At 46.7% G+C, this 16,779-nt stretch overlaps 1 protein-coding gene across 4 annotated transcripts in view; it reads left to right on the plus strand.

Annotated features, from left to right (window-relative positions):
* HECTD4 (HECT domain E3 ubiquitin protein ligase 4) overlaps positions 1 to 16,779 on the plus strand; it is a 2,216,728-nt gene that overhangs the window by 1,627,432 nt on the left and 572,517 nt on the right. For all 4 annotated transcript variants that reach the window (XM_078667422.1, XM_078667425.1, XM_078667423.1 and 1 more), the window contains exon 62: positions 14,457 to 14,664. In XM_078667422.1, the coding sequence (XP_078523548.1) occupies positions 14,457 to 14,664 (208 nt within the window). The remainder of the gene's footprint in view (positions 1 to 14,456; positions 14,665 to 16,779) is intronic.

Raw genomic sequence — 16,779 nt, forward strand, 5'->3', positions numbered from 1 at the left:
CGTCTGGACCCAAAACGTGCGCACTCGTTCTATCTAGAGCGCACACGCCTGTTCTGGGTGGACGACCAGCTCTTTGTTGGTTACGTGGGCGCTAAGAAGGGACGGGCGGTGCACAAACGAACCATTTCTCGATGGGTCATTTTGTGCATAAAGGCTTGTTACTCATTGGCGAAGAGGAGCCTCCTGTGGGGCTGTGTGCCAGTTCCACTCGGGCAACGGCGGCTACTACTGCCCTGGGTCGGGGAGTCCCCTTGCAGGACATCTGTTAGGCAGCTACGTGGGCCTCGCTGCACACGTTCGCTAGACACTATTGCCTGGACAGCCTAGTCCGGAGAGATGGCTTTTTCGGCCGTTCTGTTCTCCAGGACTTTCTGGTGTGATTATTGTTTCGCAGACCCACCACCGGGGTTGGTATTGCTGGGGTATCTCTTTTAAGGTAAGGAATCTAACACTAACCTGCTTATTTCTGATGCACAAGTTACTTACCTTCGGTAACGATATATCTGTAAGAAACAAGAGTTGGTGTTAGATTCCTTAACGCCCCACCCATCCTCCCCATTCTGCGAACCGATATCTAGGGTTAAGGTTCTTCCCTTTGAGGGCCCTAGTTTCTTGGCACCAGAGTCGGTTTTTATCATGGCTCTGCGTTTCTGGCGCGGAAAAGCTGTGTATAAGAACTGACGTCAGCGTGCGAGGGTGGCGTCCAAGTACACCGACGACGTCAACCCGGCGCCAACGACGACTCACGCGGAGCCGCAGACCACGCCTACCGACGCGCAGAGGTACTGCTACTCAAAACTTTCCGGATCCAGTCTGACGCCTGGGGATATTCTAAGGTAAGGAATCTAACACTAACTACTGTTTCTTACAGATATATCGTTACCGAAGGTAAGTAACTTGTGCTTCACTTTAAATGTAACCCATTTAAAAATAATTGCTATTTTTCAGTTATAAGTATGGCACAGTGTCAACTGGCCACAGGAAGCATAAGGTATGCTGATTGTAAATGCAACACTTTGAAATGGGAGGAAATTCAAACGAAAAGTTAATCAGTGAGTTAACTTTTTTTTTATTTTTCTCCCATTCAAAAGCATTAAGAAACATCATTTTGTTTCCACCCTCCACTACTGAGTCAAATAGGACTTTTATTTAAGAGTTAAATACTTCAATGCTTCAGTTCTTCACCTATGTGACCCCTCCTGGCCCATAAAACTGACTGAGCACTGTCCATTATCAGGCTCTGCTATCTTCAGCCTGATGATAATAATGTAAAGTAAACACAGCCCTCCCTTAACCTTAAAAGAAAAATGTTAATTAGTTAAAAATGAACTCAAGGCTGCAAGTTACTCTAAAGGTGCCTGGGAGCTCCTGGGAGCTCCCAGTCAACTGGTTGGAGACACCTGCATTAGGGGCACAAGAGTTTGAAGGCAACAAAGTGGTAAGTTTGTAAAGTATGCATGTTGTAACTTGTTACGTTAATTTCGACTTGAGAAGCAAGTGTGTAACTTTACACTGGTCAAAGGGGCGAACAAATCTTTCCACAGTAAAAACATCAGTTTCTAGTTTTTACTGTCAGAACTTGTAAAATGCATGTTCTGCCCATGAAATATGTTGTGGCCTGCCATAGGGATGATTTACACATGTTTTAGCGGACAGTGGACTATCCCATGACTTTTAAATGCCAAAGTTGTGCTAGCAATTCAAAACTGCCCTTCCAGTGTTGAATGGCGGACTGGGAGACTTGTTTTACTCTTGTCACTTTTAGAGTGGCACAGCCAATGCTGCAATCCCTGGGGGGCAATGCTTTAACTTACAGACCCTGGGTACAATATACTAGGGACTTAAGGTAGGGTAACCTATGCCAATTGGGTATTGCCAATGTAACATGCACAGTTTGGCAGTCAGAGCACTGGCGCTGAGGTCTGGTTAGCAGGCCTCAGGCACTTTGAGTAAAAAAAAAACAGCATCATCAGTCGAAAATCCATTAAAATAAAAAAAAGAGGCATTTCCTAACTCCTGGGCAGGCCTCATCTGTGCCCTTACTATCATTTAGTGAAACCTTAAGTAACACATTATTGGGCCCTGTTCTTGTCCACCCGTGAACAGGTTGGTAGCCAGGTGATCTTGATTTTTTAACTCAACATCCTACTCCAGAGAGTCTGGTGGTACCGACTTCCCCATTTAATTCTTTACTACCCCCTCATGGATAGAGAGTAAGAGAACTCTGCTTCTGGAACGCTTCAAGGAATCTCATCCATTGGTCAGATCCTTTGGTCTGTCAGGTAAATTTCATGGCTGGTCTAGCTTGCTCCCCTTTCGTGGCAATGGAAGGGGTTTTAAACTGTGTCAGCCACATCACAGCCACCGTCCTGCACAGTCTCCCCATTCTGTACGAGGACTTTGACGCAGTTCATTCTGACCTCGTAGGAATGGTAGCCAGAAGTAGTCTGTCACCCAGTCCCCGGCAGCTGCAGCCTTCAAACATTCCTAGTTTGGTTCTGCAAGGCCATGTTCCTCCATTCGGGAGGAGTATTCAACACCATCTCCTCCGCTGGAGGTGCATAACATTGGACAGATGGGTCTTGCAGAACATTCAGGATGGCTATTCTCTTCCCTTGGTTTCTTTTCCTCCTCCTTTACCCCCAACTTAAGAATGGCTGGCGGAGGATTATCTGGTAATACTCCGAGAAGCAGTTACCGCTCTCCTGGCCAAGGAAGCTATAGAAAAGGTTCCGATTTCAGAAGTAGGCAGTGGTTGCTACTCCCGCTACTTTCTGATACCAAAAAAGAACAAAGGTTTGCAATCCATTTTGGACCTGTGGACAGTCAATCTCTTCCTCAAAAAGGAGAAATTCAGGATGCTCACGTTGGGTCAGGTCTTGTCTGCCCTAGACCAAGAAGACTGGCTGGTAGCACTGGACTTCCAGGATGCAAATTCTCACGTCCCCATCCTGCCTGCCCACATGTGTTGCCTACAGTGGGCCACAAGCACTTTCATTTCACTGTGCTTTCATTTGGTCTTACCAGCGCCCCTCGGGTGTTCACCAAGGGGATGGCGGTGGTTACAGCTCATCTGCACAGGTTAGTGGTTTCAGTTTTCCACTACCTCAATGACTGGCTGTTGAAGGCATCCTCACCTTAGGCTGTCGTCTCCCACCTCCAGACTATGGCGAACCTCCTGCCTTTGCTCGGATACTCTATAAACTTGCCAAAGTTACACCCGACTCCTTTTCACATGCTCCCTTTCATCTGGGCTGTTCTGAACACAGTGCAGTTTCGGGTATATCCTCAAGAGCAGTGAGTCCAGGATATTCAGGCTATGATACCGATGTTTCAGCCTCTATTGTGGATTTTGATGAGAATGAGACTGAGGTTGCTGGGACTCGTGGCTTCCTGCATCCTGTTGGTAAATCACGCCAGATGGCGGGCTCTGCAGTGGGACCTGACGTTTCAGACCAGTTTCAGTTCAATGTGGTCCAGGTCTCGGAGGGAACTGCAAGACCTGCTGTGGTGGTTGATGGACTGAGAGTGGGTCAGAGGCAGCCCCTCTCCTTTCCTCAACCAGATCTCACAGTAGTGACAGAGGCGTCACTCCCGGGATGGGGCTGCCATTTGGGAAAGGTGGAGATCAGGGAACACTGGTCTCCGGCGGAGTCAAGGCTCTACATCAGTTTGTTGGTGCTTTGGGTGATCTGGCTAGCATTGAAGACTTTTCTTCCCTTTGTCAAGGGGAATTTAGTACAAGTGTTCACAGACAACACCATCGCAATGTGGTACTGCAACAAGCAGGGGGCGGTGGGGTCATGGGCCGTTTGTCAAGAGGTACTGCGTCTCTGGAAGTGACTGGACCAGCAGGGCCTACCCTGGTGGTTCAACATCAAGCAGGTTCTCTGAACGCCAGGGCGGACAATCTCAGCTGTCAATGCCTAGCAAGGTCTCTTTCAATAGTGGGGAAACCCGTGGTTACATCTGTTTGCCTCCGAAGAGAATGAGCAATGTCAGCACTTTTGCGCACTCGAGTTTCCAAGGTGGCTATTGCTCGGCGACACTTTTCACTGTGAGTGGAGCTCAGGCCTCATGTACGAGTTCTCAAGAAGATCAAGAACAACCATGCCCAAGTCATTTGTGTGGCTCTGGACTGGCCACGGAGAGTTTGATATCCAGAGCTTCTTCGAATGAGCATAGATCCTCCGATGAGGCTGCCCCTTCGGTAGGCTCTTCTGTCACAGCAGCAGGAGTGGGTCCTCCACCCGAACCTTTCAACACTCCGTCTCCTTACATGGAGAATGATGGGCGACAGTTGATTGCTCTCAACCTTCCTCCCGAAGTATTTAATGTTATTTTGACGGCCTGGCGGCCCTCCACTAAGAGAGTATACGTCTGCCGTTTGCAATTTAAAAAAAATATTTTACAGAAAGGTCTATTAAAGTCTTTCTGCTTCTGTATCTAATAGTCTTCTTGTTGTTCTTACCCTTGCCCTGCAGGGCTCTGCTTTGGATACTCTTAAGTGTCATCTTTCTGCTCTGTCCGCTTTCTTGCGGCTGCCGGACCAACCCTCTTTGTTCGAATCCCCTATTGTTAATAGGTTCTTTAAAGGCAGTATATGTATGTTTCCTCCTGTGCCCTTTATCATGCCACAGTGGGGCCTTAATTTGGTTCTCACATATCTTATGTGTACTCCCTTTGAGCCTTTGCACAATTGTCCCCTCTGGCTGCTTACCATCAAGACAGCCTTTCTAGTCGCGAAAACATTTGCCTGGATGGTGAGTGAATTGCACGCGTTGTCATGCAAGCCTCCCTACATGATGACATTTTGGATAAAGTAGTGCTTCGCACTTGTTGTTTATTCCTACCAAAAGTGGTGATCCCATTCCATCTGGGTCAGTTGGTCACACTGCCTACCTTTTTTGCTCCTCCACATCCCTCTAAGGAAGAGGAGCGTCTCCACCGTCTGGGCCCAGAAAGAGCATTGTCGTTTTACCTTGACCACATAAGAGTTCCGGGTGGACGACCTACTCTTTTTGGGCTACATGGGAGCTAAAAATGGGCGGATAGTGCAGAAATGAGCCAATTCACGCTGGGTTGTTATCTGCATTAAAATCTGCTACGCTCTGGCTAGGAAGCAGCCTCCTGAGGACTTACAGGCCCATTCTACTAGGGATAAGCTGTGACCACGGCGGTGGTCTGTGGTGTCCCACTCCTGAATATATATCAGGCAGCAACATGGGCGCCTCTGCACACGTTTGCTAGGTGCTACTGCCTGGATAGGGCATTTCGCCTGTTCTGTACTGCATCATTTTTTAGTTTAGAAATCTTCCCGCAGCCCACCACCGGGATGGTATGGCTTTGGTATCTATTCAAAGGTAAGGAGTCTGCGGCTAGACAGCTCTATCAGAAGTTACTTACCTTCGGTAGAGATAATATCTAGTTACAGATTCCTTACAGACCCACCCAAGCCTCCCAGTTCTGCTGACTTTTTTTGTAAGGGTAGGGTTGCTCCCTTTTCACGGACCTACTTGTGACTCACACATGTCAGTTTACTTCATGGCTCTGCGCTTCTGGTGTGGAAAAAGTGATAAGGAACTGACGTCCACTCGCCTGGGTGGTGCCTATATAGGCGACTGCAATGTCACAATCAATGCTAACATGGCCGATGACATCACGTCGACCCAGCGGAGCCACCCAGTGGCGCATGGGTGCTGCTCACACATAAGTTTCTAGATCCAGTCTGATGCCTGGGGAAATTCAAAGGTAAGGAATCTGCAGCTAGATATTGCCTCTACCAGATAATGCGTTACCGAAGGTAAGTAACTTGTTCGTCAAGGTGTGTAGTCCTCTGCATTAAGACCTGCTGAGTATTGCCCAGGAAGCAGCCTCCAGAAGGACTGGTGGTCATTCAGTCATGGCCAAGGCTGCTACCTTCGCGTTGGCATGCTGAATATCTGTTCTGTTTATGTTAGGCCTCGAGTTGGTCATCAGTGTACTTGTTCACAAAGCACTACTGCCTTGCTAGCCAGGTTCTTAGTGATGGCTAGTCTGCCTGTTCTTCTCTCCTGCATGACTTTTATTTTGAGCTCATTCCAAATTCCTCTATACCATCCTACACCCCATTCTGTGGAAAGGTTGCTTTTTACATCTAAATAGGTCCTGATTAAAAGACCTTCACAGTGATGCTTCTGATTGGTTTTGTGCTCTTCGTCCGAGGCCGTGCACAGAGTCAAGAAACTGAAGTGAGCATGCAGTGCGATGGCATTTCTATTTGGCTCCACTCCGTCACTTCTCGGGTGGAACAGTCACTGCTGGACTACACAGCACCACATATCGGTACATAGGAGCACTGCTGTGAAAGCTTTATGGATCCATTCTGGCACCTGGGGGTTTTCTAAAGTTGCAGAATCTGCAGTTAGAATATCCACCAGAAAGAGTTTCCGAAAGAAAGTAACACCTAGCTTCCCTCAGTGACCTGAGAATATTCTGGACCCGTGTAGCAGCAAGTATCTAATGAATTACGGAGTGGTTGCAGTACTGTATTCTACAACAACATAGGCATTTTTCACTTGTTGCCAGTCCCTCAGCTGTGGACGTGCATAGTCCCTCATGCACAGTGACATAGTGAAAAGTGTTTTGGTAGTGAAGATCTTGGGCTTATAACTAGTATATTTGTAGTCATAGGATTTTATTAAGTGCACATATCACCCAAAGGTCCCAAAGTGCTAGCCAAAACCCGAGAAGGGATGGAAAGATGACGGCAGGAAAAGAGTGTGATCAGAAAAGCTGGGTTTTTAGCCATTTTCGAAACTGACTGTGATCAGTAACCGTACGAAGCTGCAGTGGAAGCGAGTTCCACAAAGTAGTGGCGAGATATGAAAAGGATCTGCCGCCATTTCTGGCGGTGCGAATCTTATAAGGAGTGAGAAGATGTTTGGTTCCTGACCTTAGGTTTCTACTAGGTAGGTACCAGATGAGTGTTTTGGCAAGGTAACTTGCTCCGTTCCCGTGATTTGTTTTAAGTACAAGGCAGATGATCTTGAAACTGATATGTTTCCAGATGGGGAGCCAGTGGAGAGCTCTCAGATTTGGTGCCGACAGGGCCTTGCAGGTAGATTTAATACCAGTCTGGCGGCAGTGTTCTGTAACACTTGGAGTTTGGTAAGAAGCTCTTCGTTGATGGAAGCCATCGGGGCGTTTCCGTAATCGTGCCGACTGATGATTAGACCCTGCACCAGCGGCTTCCTTGATTCTACTGGGATCCATTAGAAGATCTTGCTAGGCTTCGCATTAGTCTATAGCAGATGCCCGTCACATGGTTAGCATGATCATTCATGGACAATTTGTTATCGATATTCACTCCAAGGTTATGGACCACCAGTTTAGGGGAAGGACAAGGGCCAAGATTGGGAGGTCACCAGTCACTGTACCATAGGTCTTGGGCCTTCCCGCAGAAAATAATCTCTGTCTTACTGGCATTAAGTTGAAGGTGGTGGGTTTGCATCCAGACGTTATTGTTGGTCATGCAGTTTATGAATCTAAGTTTGGTGTCAGTTGGATCTGGGTAAAGATTAATCAATAGTTGTGTGTCGTCTATGTACGACACAGTATCAAACACTTGTGATCTAATCACTTTTGCCAGGGGTGCCAAATAGAGATTTAAAAGCGTTGGACTTAGGATAGATTCCTGGGAATCTCCCTTGTCAACTGTCTGGCTACGAGAGACGAGGGTACCAATTTGTACCGGCGAAGTACGATCAGTTAAGTAACTCCTAAGCCACTTTAGGGCAGTTCCCCTGACTCCCATCTCCCACAGTCGATGCTCTAAAGTCCTGTGAGAGATGGTGTCAAAAGCTGCTGATAGATCCAGTAGGACCAGCATGGCTGACTGCCCAATGTCCTGGGCAAGTCTTATATTGTCTGCTATCTCTATCAGCGATGTTTCAGTGCTGTGGGCTGCCCGGAACCCTGATTAAGAAGAGTGCAACAATTTATGGCTGTCCAGTAAGATTGAAAGTTGCTTATTGACCAAGGACTCAAGGACTTTCCCAAAGAAGGGGAGAAGAGAGATGGGCCAATAGTTGTTAGGTTCTTTAAGGTCGGTGGAAGATTTTTTCAGGATAGGTTTGACCCTGGCTGCTTTTCATTTTAAGGGAACAGTTGCACAGCTTCAGGATAGATTGAAAAGGTCAGTGAGACTTTTGAGAAGTACAGGACCAATATTGAACAGTGTGAGGTGAGACTGGATCAGCGAGAGAGCCTGATTTGACCTTAGAAAGGGCAATACTGACATCCTCTTGGGTAAATTTGGTAAATTCTTTTAGAGAACTTAAGGTGGGTGTATGATTACTGTCGGGCGAGTTGTAATTATATTCAATTATCTGATCAGGAAAGAGGTTATGAATCTTCTCCTCAAAGAAGGTGGATAGTGTGTCCACCCAGTTCTTTGAGGCAGGGTTTTCAGACTGGCAGGAGGGGGGACAAGTGAATTCCTTTAATATTTTGTAAAGTTCTTTGTTTGAATGGGCGGCCTTATTAATTCTATTACCTATGTAGGATTTTTTGACTGATTTGATGTTGTCAAGGTAGCGTCTATATATAGGTTTATATGCCTGCCTGTCCTCGATACTTTTGGAGATCCTCCATTTTCGTTCTGCTTTCCTACTGGCCAGTTTTCGGATTTTAAAGCTTCAGTGAACCAAGGTGACACTTTGTGCTGGAGTTTGACCTTTGTCAAGGGAGCTATAATGTCAAGGGCTTGAGTGATTGACTTCTCAAAGGTGTCAACTGCAAGGTTTATGTTATCAGTGTTCGTGAAGGGCGGGGAGCTGAAGTGGGGTAAGAAATGGCTAGGCTGACATTCTTCCAAGGTCTGCTCCATTTCTGTTCTCTACTGGAGTTACTGTGAGTTGAGACAAGCTGTAAAGAGAATTTTGATAAGTAATCGTCTGACCAGAGCACAGGGATAGGGGGCTCCACTTTGATATAGGACGTATTGGTGAAAAGGAGGTCAAGGGTATGGCCTGCTGAATGGGTGGACCAGGTTACCAATTGTCGTAGACCCAGTGTGTTACGACTGGAGATCAGTTGGCATGTGTTGGTGTCGGAAGAAAGTTCTGCATGAAAATTGAAATCGGCGATAAGGAGAGAGTTATCCGCTGCTAATACATGTGGTGCAATACTCTCAATCATGTGGTTGGTAAAACTAATTTTGGTGCCGGAGGTAGGTAAACTAAGGCACCTCTCCAGGTTTCCTCTGTAAAGTTCTCCATTTTAAAGATACAGAGTTCACACCATCCTGAGAGAAAGGTTTAGAGTATGCTAATCTTAGCGCAAACCATAAAGGCGATTGCTAGACCACCTCCTCTCTTATTGTTCCTGTCAAGTCTGACCAGTTGATACTACTAGGGGAAAGCAGTTGCAACATCAGGGAGGGCGGACTCTTGGAGCCAGGTTTCGGTGACGAAACATAAATCTAGCTTTTCAGAGTCTAGCAGGCTCCAAATCTCAAGAGCATGTTTTGTAATTGAAGGGGCATTACAATAAAGCCCTGTTAATTGTTTAGGTTGATCAGCCAACTTGCAGCCTGCTGAGTTTGTCGATCGCAGTTTGGGGTGAGGGAGGGGTTTGGTTGGAATGTTTTCCGAGTCTTCTTTGGGGGGGAAGTGATGGCGAGGGTACCGTGAAACTCTCAGGGGCGTCGCTGAGTGTTGCTTGTTTAGTGCCTTGATTTCTTCGCTCGAATAGTGTTGGACTACCATTCATATGGGCAAGAATGAAGGTGAACAGATAGATAGAGGTGGAAAAGAGTAGGGAAGGAGGCAGAGGGGAAAACGGGCAGGGATTCCAGTGGCTGGCGGCATCTAGGTGCGGACGGGCACAGACTGGCTTGCCTTAGGAGTGCCGCTGCGTGCATCCGTGTTCATTCCTGGTTTATGAAGGGAGGGTAGGAGTGAGAAGAAAGGCAGCAGCGTCTAGAGCGCTGACCCGTTGGCCAGCATAACACTCACTTCCGGTGGCTCCGAGTGCATTCTGCAATGCAAGTCCCTCTGCTCAAGAGGCACAAGCTGTGGTGGAACGGGGACGGCTTAGCAGGGAAAGTAAAAGATAGGAGTGGAAACTTTAAAAACTGTGCGATTTAAATGTTAAAAAAAGGTATTTCGACAGTTAGGCACTTGAACTTAAGGTAGGCGCGCTGGATGCCTTGCCGCGTCTGACCGTCAGCAGCGAGGGTTTTAGGGTTTGTAGAGATGATAAATATCCAGGGCTCGAGTCTAGAGCCCTACTCTCTCTGGAAAATAAGCTAGGCTCTCTCATCACCTCCATCTCCCAACTTGAAGCTATCATTTCACTTCTAAGCTCCAAGATTTCCACTTTTCCGAACACCTCAATTCCTTTGGAAAACACTCACCTACCCACGAGATGCACCTCACCCCCACAACCCATAATAGCCAAGCATAACCTGTTGTCTGCAAACATCGCTAACCCACATAAGCCCTCGAACCCCACCCTTCTTCCACTTCCATCTCCAAGTAGCCCTACTATGTACACCATTCTGAAAATCTCCTCTGTCAGAACCACTTTTCCACCTACACCCTCCCGAGCACCCTCGTATAAGTACAACATCCCTATCACCCCTCATAGCCCAAGTGCCCCTGTCACCAAAACAGTCTCGACAGAGCTGCGCTGTCTGCTGCACAACTGTAGATCTGCAAAAAAACACAAACTTGAAATCTCCGACACCATCAAACTTCACAATATTGACATGCTCTTCCTCGCAGAGACCTGGTTCAATGATACTCTCTCTATGTTTGATCTCCTAGTGCCCACAGGCTATTCTATATTTAGAAATGACAGAATTGACAAAGTTGGGTGAGGTGTTGCAGTAATCTTTAGAAACTCCCTTCAACGTAAGGCTTTAACAGCTCCTTCCACACTTTTGAATGCCTATCCCTTGAACTTCAATTGCACCACCGCTCACCCCTCAGCTTCCATGCCATTTACCGCCCGCCTAGTAGCGGCCCCTCGTTTATGGAGAAAGTTACTGACCTCATTAGTGACCAATTCTCGCAAAGTGACAATCAGATCTTCGTGGGTGACTTCAATCTCCACTGGGGCTCACTCTTCTGAAAATTTGCTGGCCACCATCCTCTCTGCAAACAATCTTATCCAACACTGCACAGAAACAACACACTCTTAAGGGCTCAATCCTGGACCTTGTTATTTCGAAAACAGGCATGCTTACTATCGCTACCCCTATTCATGTAGACTGGTCTCACCACCTCCACATCCCATTCTCTTCACCTATCACACTCTATTACTCTTGGTCAACCTAAGAAGGCTACCTCCTGGTTCCGTGACACTAAAAATATTGTCCTCGGTACCCTCTGTGAATCAGCTTTGCTATCACTTCCAAGGCTAGACCCGAACCTAGATGTTAACGAACTCACCTCCCAATGCCTCACAGTCCTTGCAGTCAATATCAATAACGTTGCTCCTCTCCAAAGCAAAAAGAAAAGGCCCACTCCCTCAGCACCTTGGTTCAACAAATCCCTCTATGAAGAAAGGAAGTACCTAAGATTCCTGGAGAAACAATGGAAACAAGCGCCCTCCACCGATAAATTGGCCACACTTCGTTCAGCAAGATCCGAGTACCGCAAGCAATTCTTCCTTGGAAAAGCGACGCACTTCAGAACCCTCCTCGACTCAGCCAATAATAGACCCAAAAAACTATTCGATCTCATCAAGAATACAAACTGCTCTTCCCCAACCACCAAGTTGGGGGATTCTACAAAGAAAGCAGCGGAATTCGCTATATTCTTTGACGAAAAAGTGAAATCACTTGTGGATCAGGTCAGTCATACTACCCCTTAGCCATTTGGCAGAAGTTTGACCCCATCTCCGAAGATGCCCACCTCAAATGCATCCTCGAAACAAAGCCCTCCAACCTTTCACTTGACGCTATCTCTAGTGCCATTGCCATTGACTTCTATAACCATTCTCTGTCCTATTGGACCACTTTGGTTAACCTCTCCCTCTGTCAAGGCTCCCTTCCTGTTCCCTTCAAAACTGGGCAGATCACCCCAATGCTTAAAAAAACCCACTGCTGATGCGAACGACCTCAACAACGTCCGCCCCATCACAAACTTCTCTATTCTTGCGAAAATCACAGAAAGCTGTGTAGCGAAACAACTCTCTTGTCATAACAAGGACAATGATCTTCTTGACAATTTCCAGTCCGGCTTTATTCAAAACTGCAGCACTGAAACAGCCCTGCTGCAAGTGATTGATGATGCGCTGTGGATACTCGATTCTGGGGAGTCTTGTCTTCTTATTCTCCTGGACCTTTCTGCAGCCTTTGAGACTGTCAATCACAACACTCTCCTTAACAATCTTCAACAGAGAATGGGCATGGAGGGCACTGTGCTTAAATGGTTTGCTTCCTTCCTCTCTGATGGTCCCAAATGATCAAAATAGCGAATAGTCTTTCATCTCCTTTGGCGGTAGGTCAAGGTGTTCCTCAAGGCTCTATACCTGCACCCACATTGTTCAATCTCTATTTAGAACCATTTGGAAATCTCCTAAGCATATCTGGGATCCCCTATCATCTCTATGCGGACAACACTCAAATCTACCCCCAGGTTGCCTCCACTCACGATCCTAAGCTCTACTCTCGACTCCATTCAAAACTGGATGTTAGCTCATCAACTGATTCTGAATCCCTCTAAAACTGAATTCCTCCTCCTCTCCTCACTTTCACCTCCCCCGGTTCAATCATGGATGGATCAGATGAATCTATTTAACAATAAACCCATCATTGTCGACAGCGCAAAATCGCTTGGTGTCATACTCGACATAAAACTCAATCTACTCTGCCACATAAATTCCATTGCAATGTCTGCTCGATACCACCTGCACCTTCTTTGGGGGATTCGCCGCTTCTACCCGGACCATGACCTTAAAACCCTGGTCCAATCGCTGGTTCTCTCCAGACTGGACTACTGCAACTCTATTCTTACTGGCCTCCCCAAATCCCACCTGTCCCCCCTTAAATCTGTTCTCTATTCAGCAGCTCGTTTCATATATGGGGCCAAAAGAAGCAACCACATCACACCCATTTTATCCACCCTCCGTTGGCTTCCCATCGAGGCAAGATCTATCTACAAGACTGCCTGTATCACCCACAAAGCCTCGCACTCCTCCTCTCTACATGGCGAATAAACTGAAACTCTCTGGAGGCTCTAGATCATCACGTAATGCGGAAAATCTATTGCTTGAGCGTCCCACTTTCAAGAAGGAAAGGTCGATGGCCAAATCCTTTTCAGGCAACGCGGTGAGAATCTGGAACTCACTTCCGCCTCAGCTCCGGACCACCACCTCTTCCCAGGCCTTCAAAACTGACCTCAAAGCTCTCCTCCTTCAAAGACACTTCCAAATGTAATTCACGCCCTCTCTATTATCTGAAGGAAGTCCTTCGTTTATAAGAAATTCGGTTCTACTATCGAAGTGCCTTCCCAATGTGTTCTCGTGGTTTGAGAGTCTGCCATTTATTGCAGTATTATACTTCTACTTGTATTGTGTGATCCTTTGTTACATGCACACATCACTTTCCCTCTTGTAATGTATCGTTCGCTACCTATTGTATGCTTTTGATACATGCACATTTGCCACCATTGCCTCATGTAATGTAAATTTTGTTCGTGTGTTTTGAGTATCTGCCATTTAGGGCAGTATTATACCTCTATTTGTACTTTGTACGCTCTTGTAACATACACACATGTCACTTTTTTCCTCTTGTAAGGTATCATTTGCTACCTCTTGTATTTTATTTGCTCCATATATGCACAATTGTCACTATTGCCTCATGTAACGTAACGTTTGCTTTTGTAACATGCTCATTTGTAATTTTTCCTCATGGTTTCACTACCGTTCATATTGTGAAGCACTCTGACACCTTCGGGTAAAGTCCGCGCTATATAAAAACGCATAAAATAAAAAATAAAAAAAAACGCAGGTGGACGGCGACCCCCCTCACCCCTCCCCCGCCTTATTTTAGGGGTGAGCGAGGGGAGGCCATGAGTCTGATGGTGCAAACCACCTTTCGTGACGTCACTTCCTGTCGTGACGTCAGCGTCCCCCCACTTCTTACTTGTGCCCTATAAATATCCGTATGGCAAATGAAGCACTGTTACTTGATATGACTAACCTGCTTAAAAAAGTAAAATATAGTATTCTCCTTTACATTGGATAGTAGATTTTAAAAAATGACAGATGTGGAGTGTATCTACCATCTTTTGGAGGAGATACTCCTGCTACGCCCCCTTACTGAAATGCACAGCAAACTAAGCTAACAATTGCGATCGATTATTGTGCCATTAACACTGTATGGTAAGGCAGGTGCATCATTTGAGAAATCTTAACCTACTTTGTCTTGGAACGTTTTTAAACTAATTTACTTTTACACACAGGTACGGTCGCGAGCCAAAATAGAGAAGATCCGAGCCAGTTTATTTAACAGCAGCGACCTGATTGGTTTATCCGGGCTGGATGGAGAGGACGAATTAATGGAACTGTCAACGGAAGAAATTCTAACTGTATCCACCGTAAACCAGAGTTTGTTTGATACCCAGGGAATTCCAGGACTGGAAGACTATTTCACTGACAAATCTATAAAAGGTCTGCATTTTGCCTTGTTATTGTTGGGTTTATCGTTAGCCAATACATTTTAATGTTGTTAAAATGATCTATAACATTTTAGGAGTTTACAGCCAGCCAGCTTTATCTATTGGTATGTTGTGTAATTCATAGTCCAATTCAACCATTTAACCATTTACTAACGTCACAGTGAGTTACGCAGTCGGCTCTTCTCAAGGAGCACACAAAGTATTTCCCTTAAGTGCCAGGGACTACCGTATGAAAGTGTGCTTTTTTTAGGCTAAAAACACATTTTTTGCTTGCATGTATCCGATGTTTTTGTTTTCCTTTATATACTCGGAACTGCTAGACAGCTCTCAGAGTTTTACAAAAACCATGACAAAAAAAACAAGCATTGGCTGGGCTTATTTTTAAGTTGCTTGTTACGGCTGTATTTTGTAGCTTAGTTTCAGTTAAGATTAACAGTACTGTAAAATTCCATTTAAATTGAAATATCAAATGTCATTAAATGTTTTATGGTACAAAAGGGGGTGGTGATGGACGGAGCATCTGAACCAATCAAACACTCACACCCAGTCAACAGAGCTGGGTTTAATCCATCACCGTTCTTTAGCCCACTCTGCCACCCCAGTTCAGACATGGCCATATGGAAATCAGTCTGACCCTGTGCCTCATGGGAACAGTCCAGCCCGAACCGCCAAGCCATGCCTTCCCTGGACCGGAAACAAGCTTCCGAGGACCGTTTTCTGGCATTTCAGCAGTCTTCAGCCCGGCTTGCTTGAATCCAGTGGCAAAGTGAGCAAGGGACTCACGTCTGAGCATACCCTGCCAACTTATGGCGAACAAAGTGGTACAAAAGGGGGTGGTGATGGACGGAGCATCTGAACCAATCAAACACTCACACCCAGTCAACAGATCTGGGTTTAATCCATCACCGTTCTTTAGCCCACTCTGCCATCCCAGTTCCGACATGGCCATATGCAAATCAGTCTGACCCTGTGCCTCATGGGAACAGTCCAGCCCGAACTGCCAAGCCATGCCTTCCCTGGACCGGAAACAAGCTTCCGAGGACCGGTTTCTGGCATTGCAGCCGTCTTCAGCCTGGCTTGCTTGAATCCAGTGGCAAAGTGAGCAAGGGACTCACGTCTGAGCATACCCTGCCAACTTATGGCGAACAAAGTGGTACAAAAGGCTGATGAGGGTTATGAACCCGAAACCGGTCCCAGGATGCTTGTTTCCGGTCCAGGGAAGGCATGGCTTGGCAGTTCGGGCTGGACTGTTCCCATGAGGCACAGGGTCAGACTGATTTGCATATGGCCATGTCTGAACTGGGGTGGCAGAGTGGGCTAAAGAACGGTGATGGGTTAAACCCAGATCTTTTGACTGGGTGTGAGTGTTTGATTGGTTCAGATGCTCTGTACATCACCACCCCCTTTTGTACCATTAAATGTTTTATGGAAAATTAGTAGATTTTTATTTTGATGAAGCTGTTATATATATTAGGTATTTTTCTTTCAACTAATCCTGAACTAAATATGTCTACTAGTTTACTATTGATTGGACTGTAGCATTTTAGGTATCTGAAAGAAACCGGTTAGTATTAGATTCCTTACCTTAAAATAACCCCCAGGCGTCAGACTGGATCCGGAAATGCTTGCGTAGCAGTAATCCTGCGCATCGGTAGGCGTAGTCTGCGGCTCCGCGTCCGTCGTCTGCGTCGTTAGCGCCGGGATGACGTCGTCGGAGTACTTAGACGCGCGCTGACGTCAGTTCTTCTTTTTTCTGCGCCAGCAAGCGCAGGTCCGTAGAAAGCGGTACCCTTTAGTCACTTTTTGACTAAGCTTTTTCGATCCTTTTTAGATCCGTTTTGAGTCTAACGACTCCATCGGTGCTGGTAGGGATGCCCGGGTTCAAGCCCTGTGCCAACTGTAACCGACTGATGTCGGTTACCGACCCCCACAGCCGGTGCCTACATTGCCTGGGGCCCGACCACGATGACAAGTCATGCACCGACTGCGGGCCTTGACGTCGAAGGTTAGGCGGGAGCGGTCCTGCAAGTGCCTCGAGCTCCAGCAGTCGGCCCGCGCCGCTCGAGGTCCCGGTCCGGAAGGAGGTCGAGGGACCGGTCGCGGGGCC

Source organism: Lissotriton helveticus, chromosome 11 (genome assembly GCF_964261635.1).
Source record: "Lissotriton helveticus chromosome 11, aLisHel1.1, whole genome shotgun sequence".
NCBI classification, from domain to species: domain Eukaryota; kingdom Metazoa; phylum Chordata; class Amphibia; order Caudata; family Salamandridae; genus Lissotriton; species Lissotriton helveticus.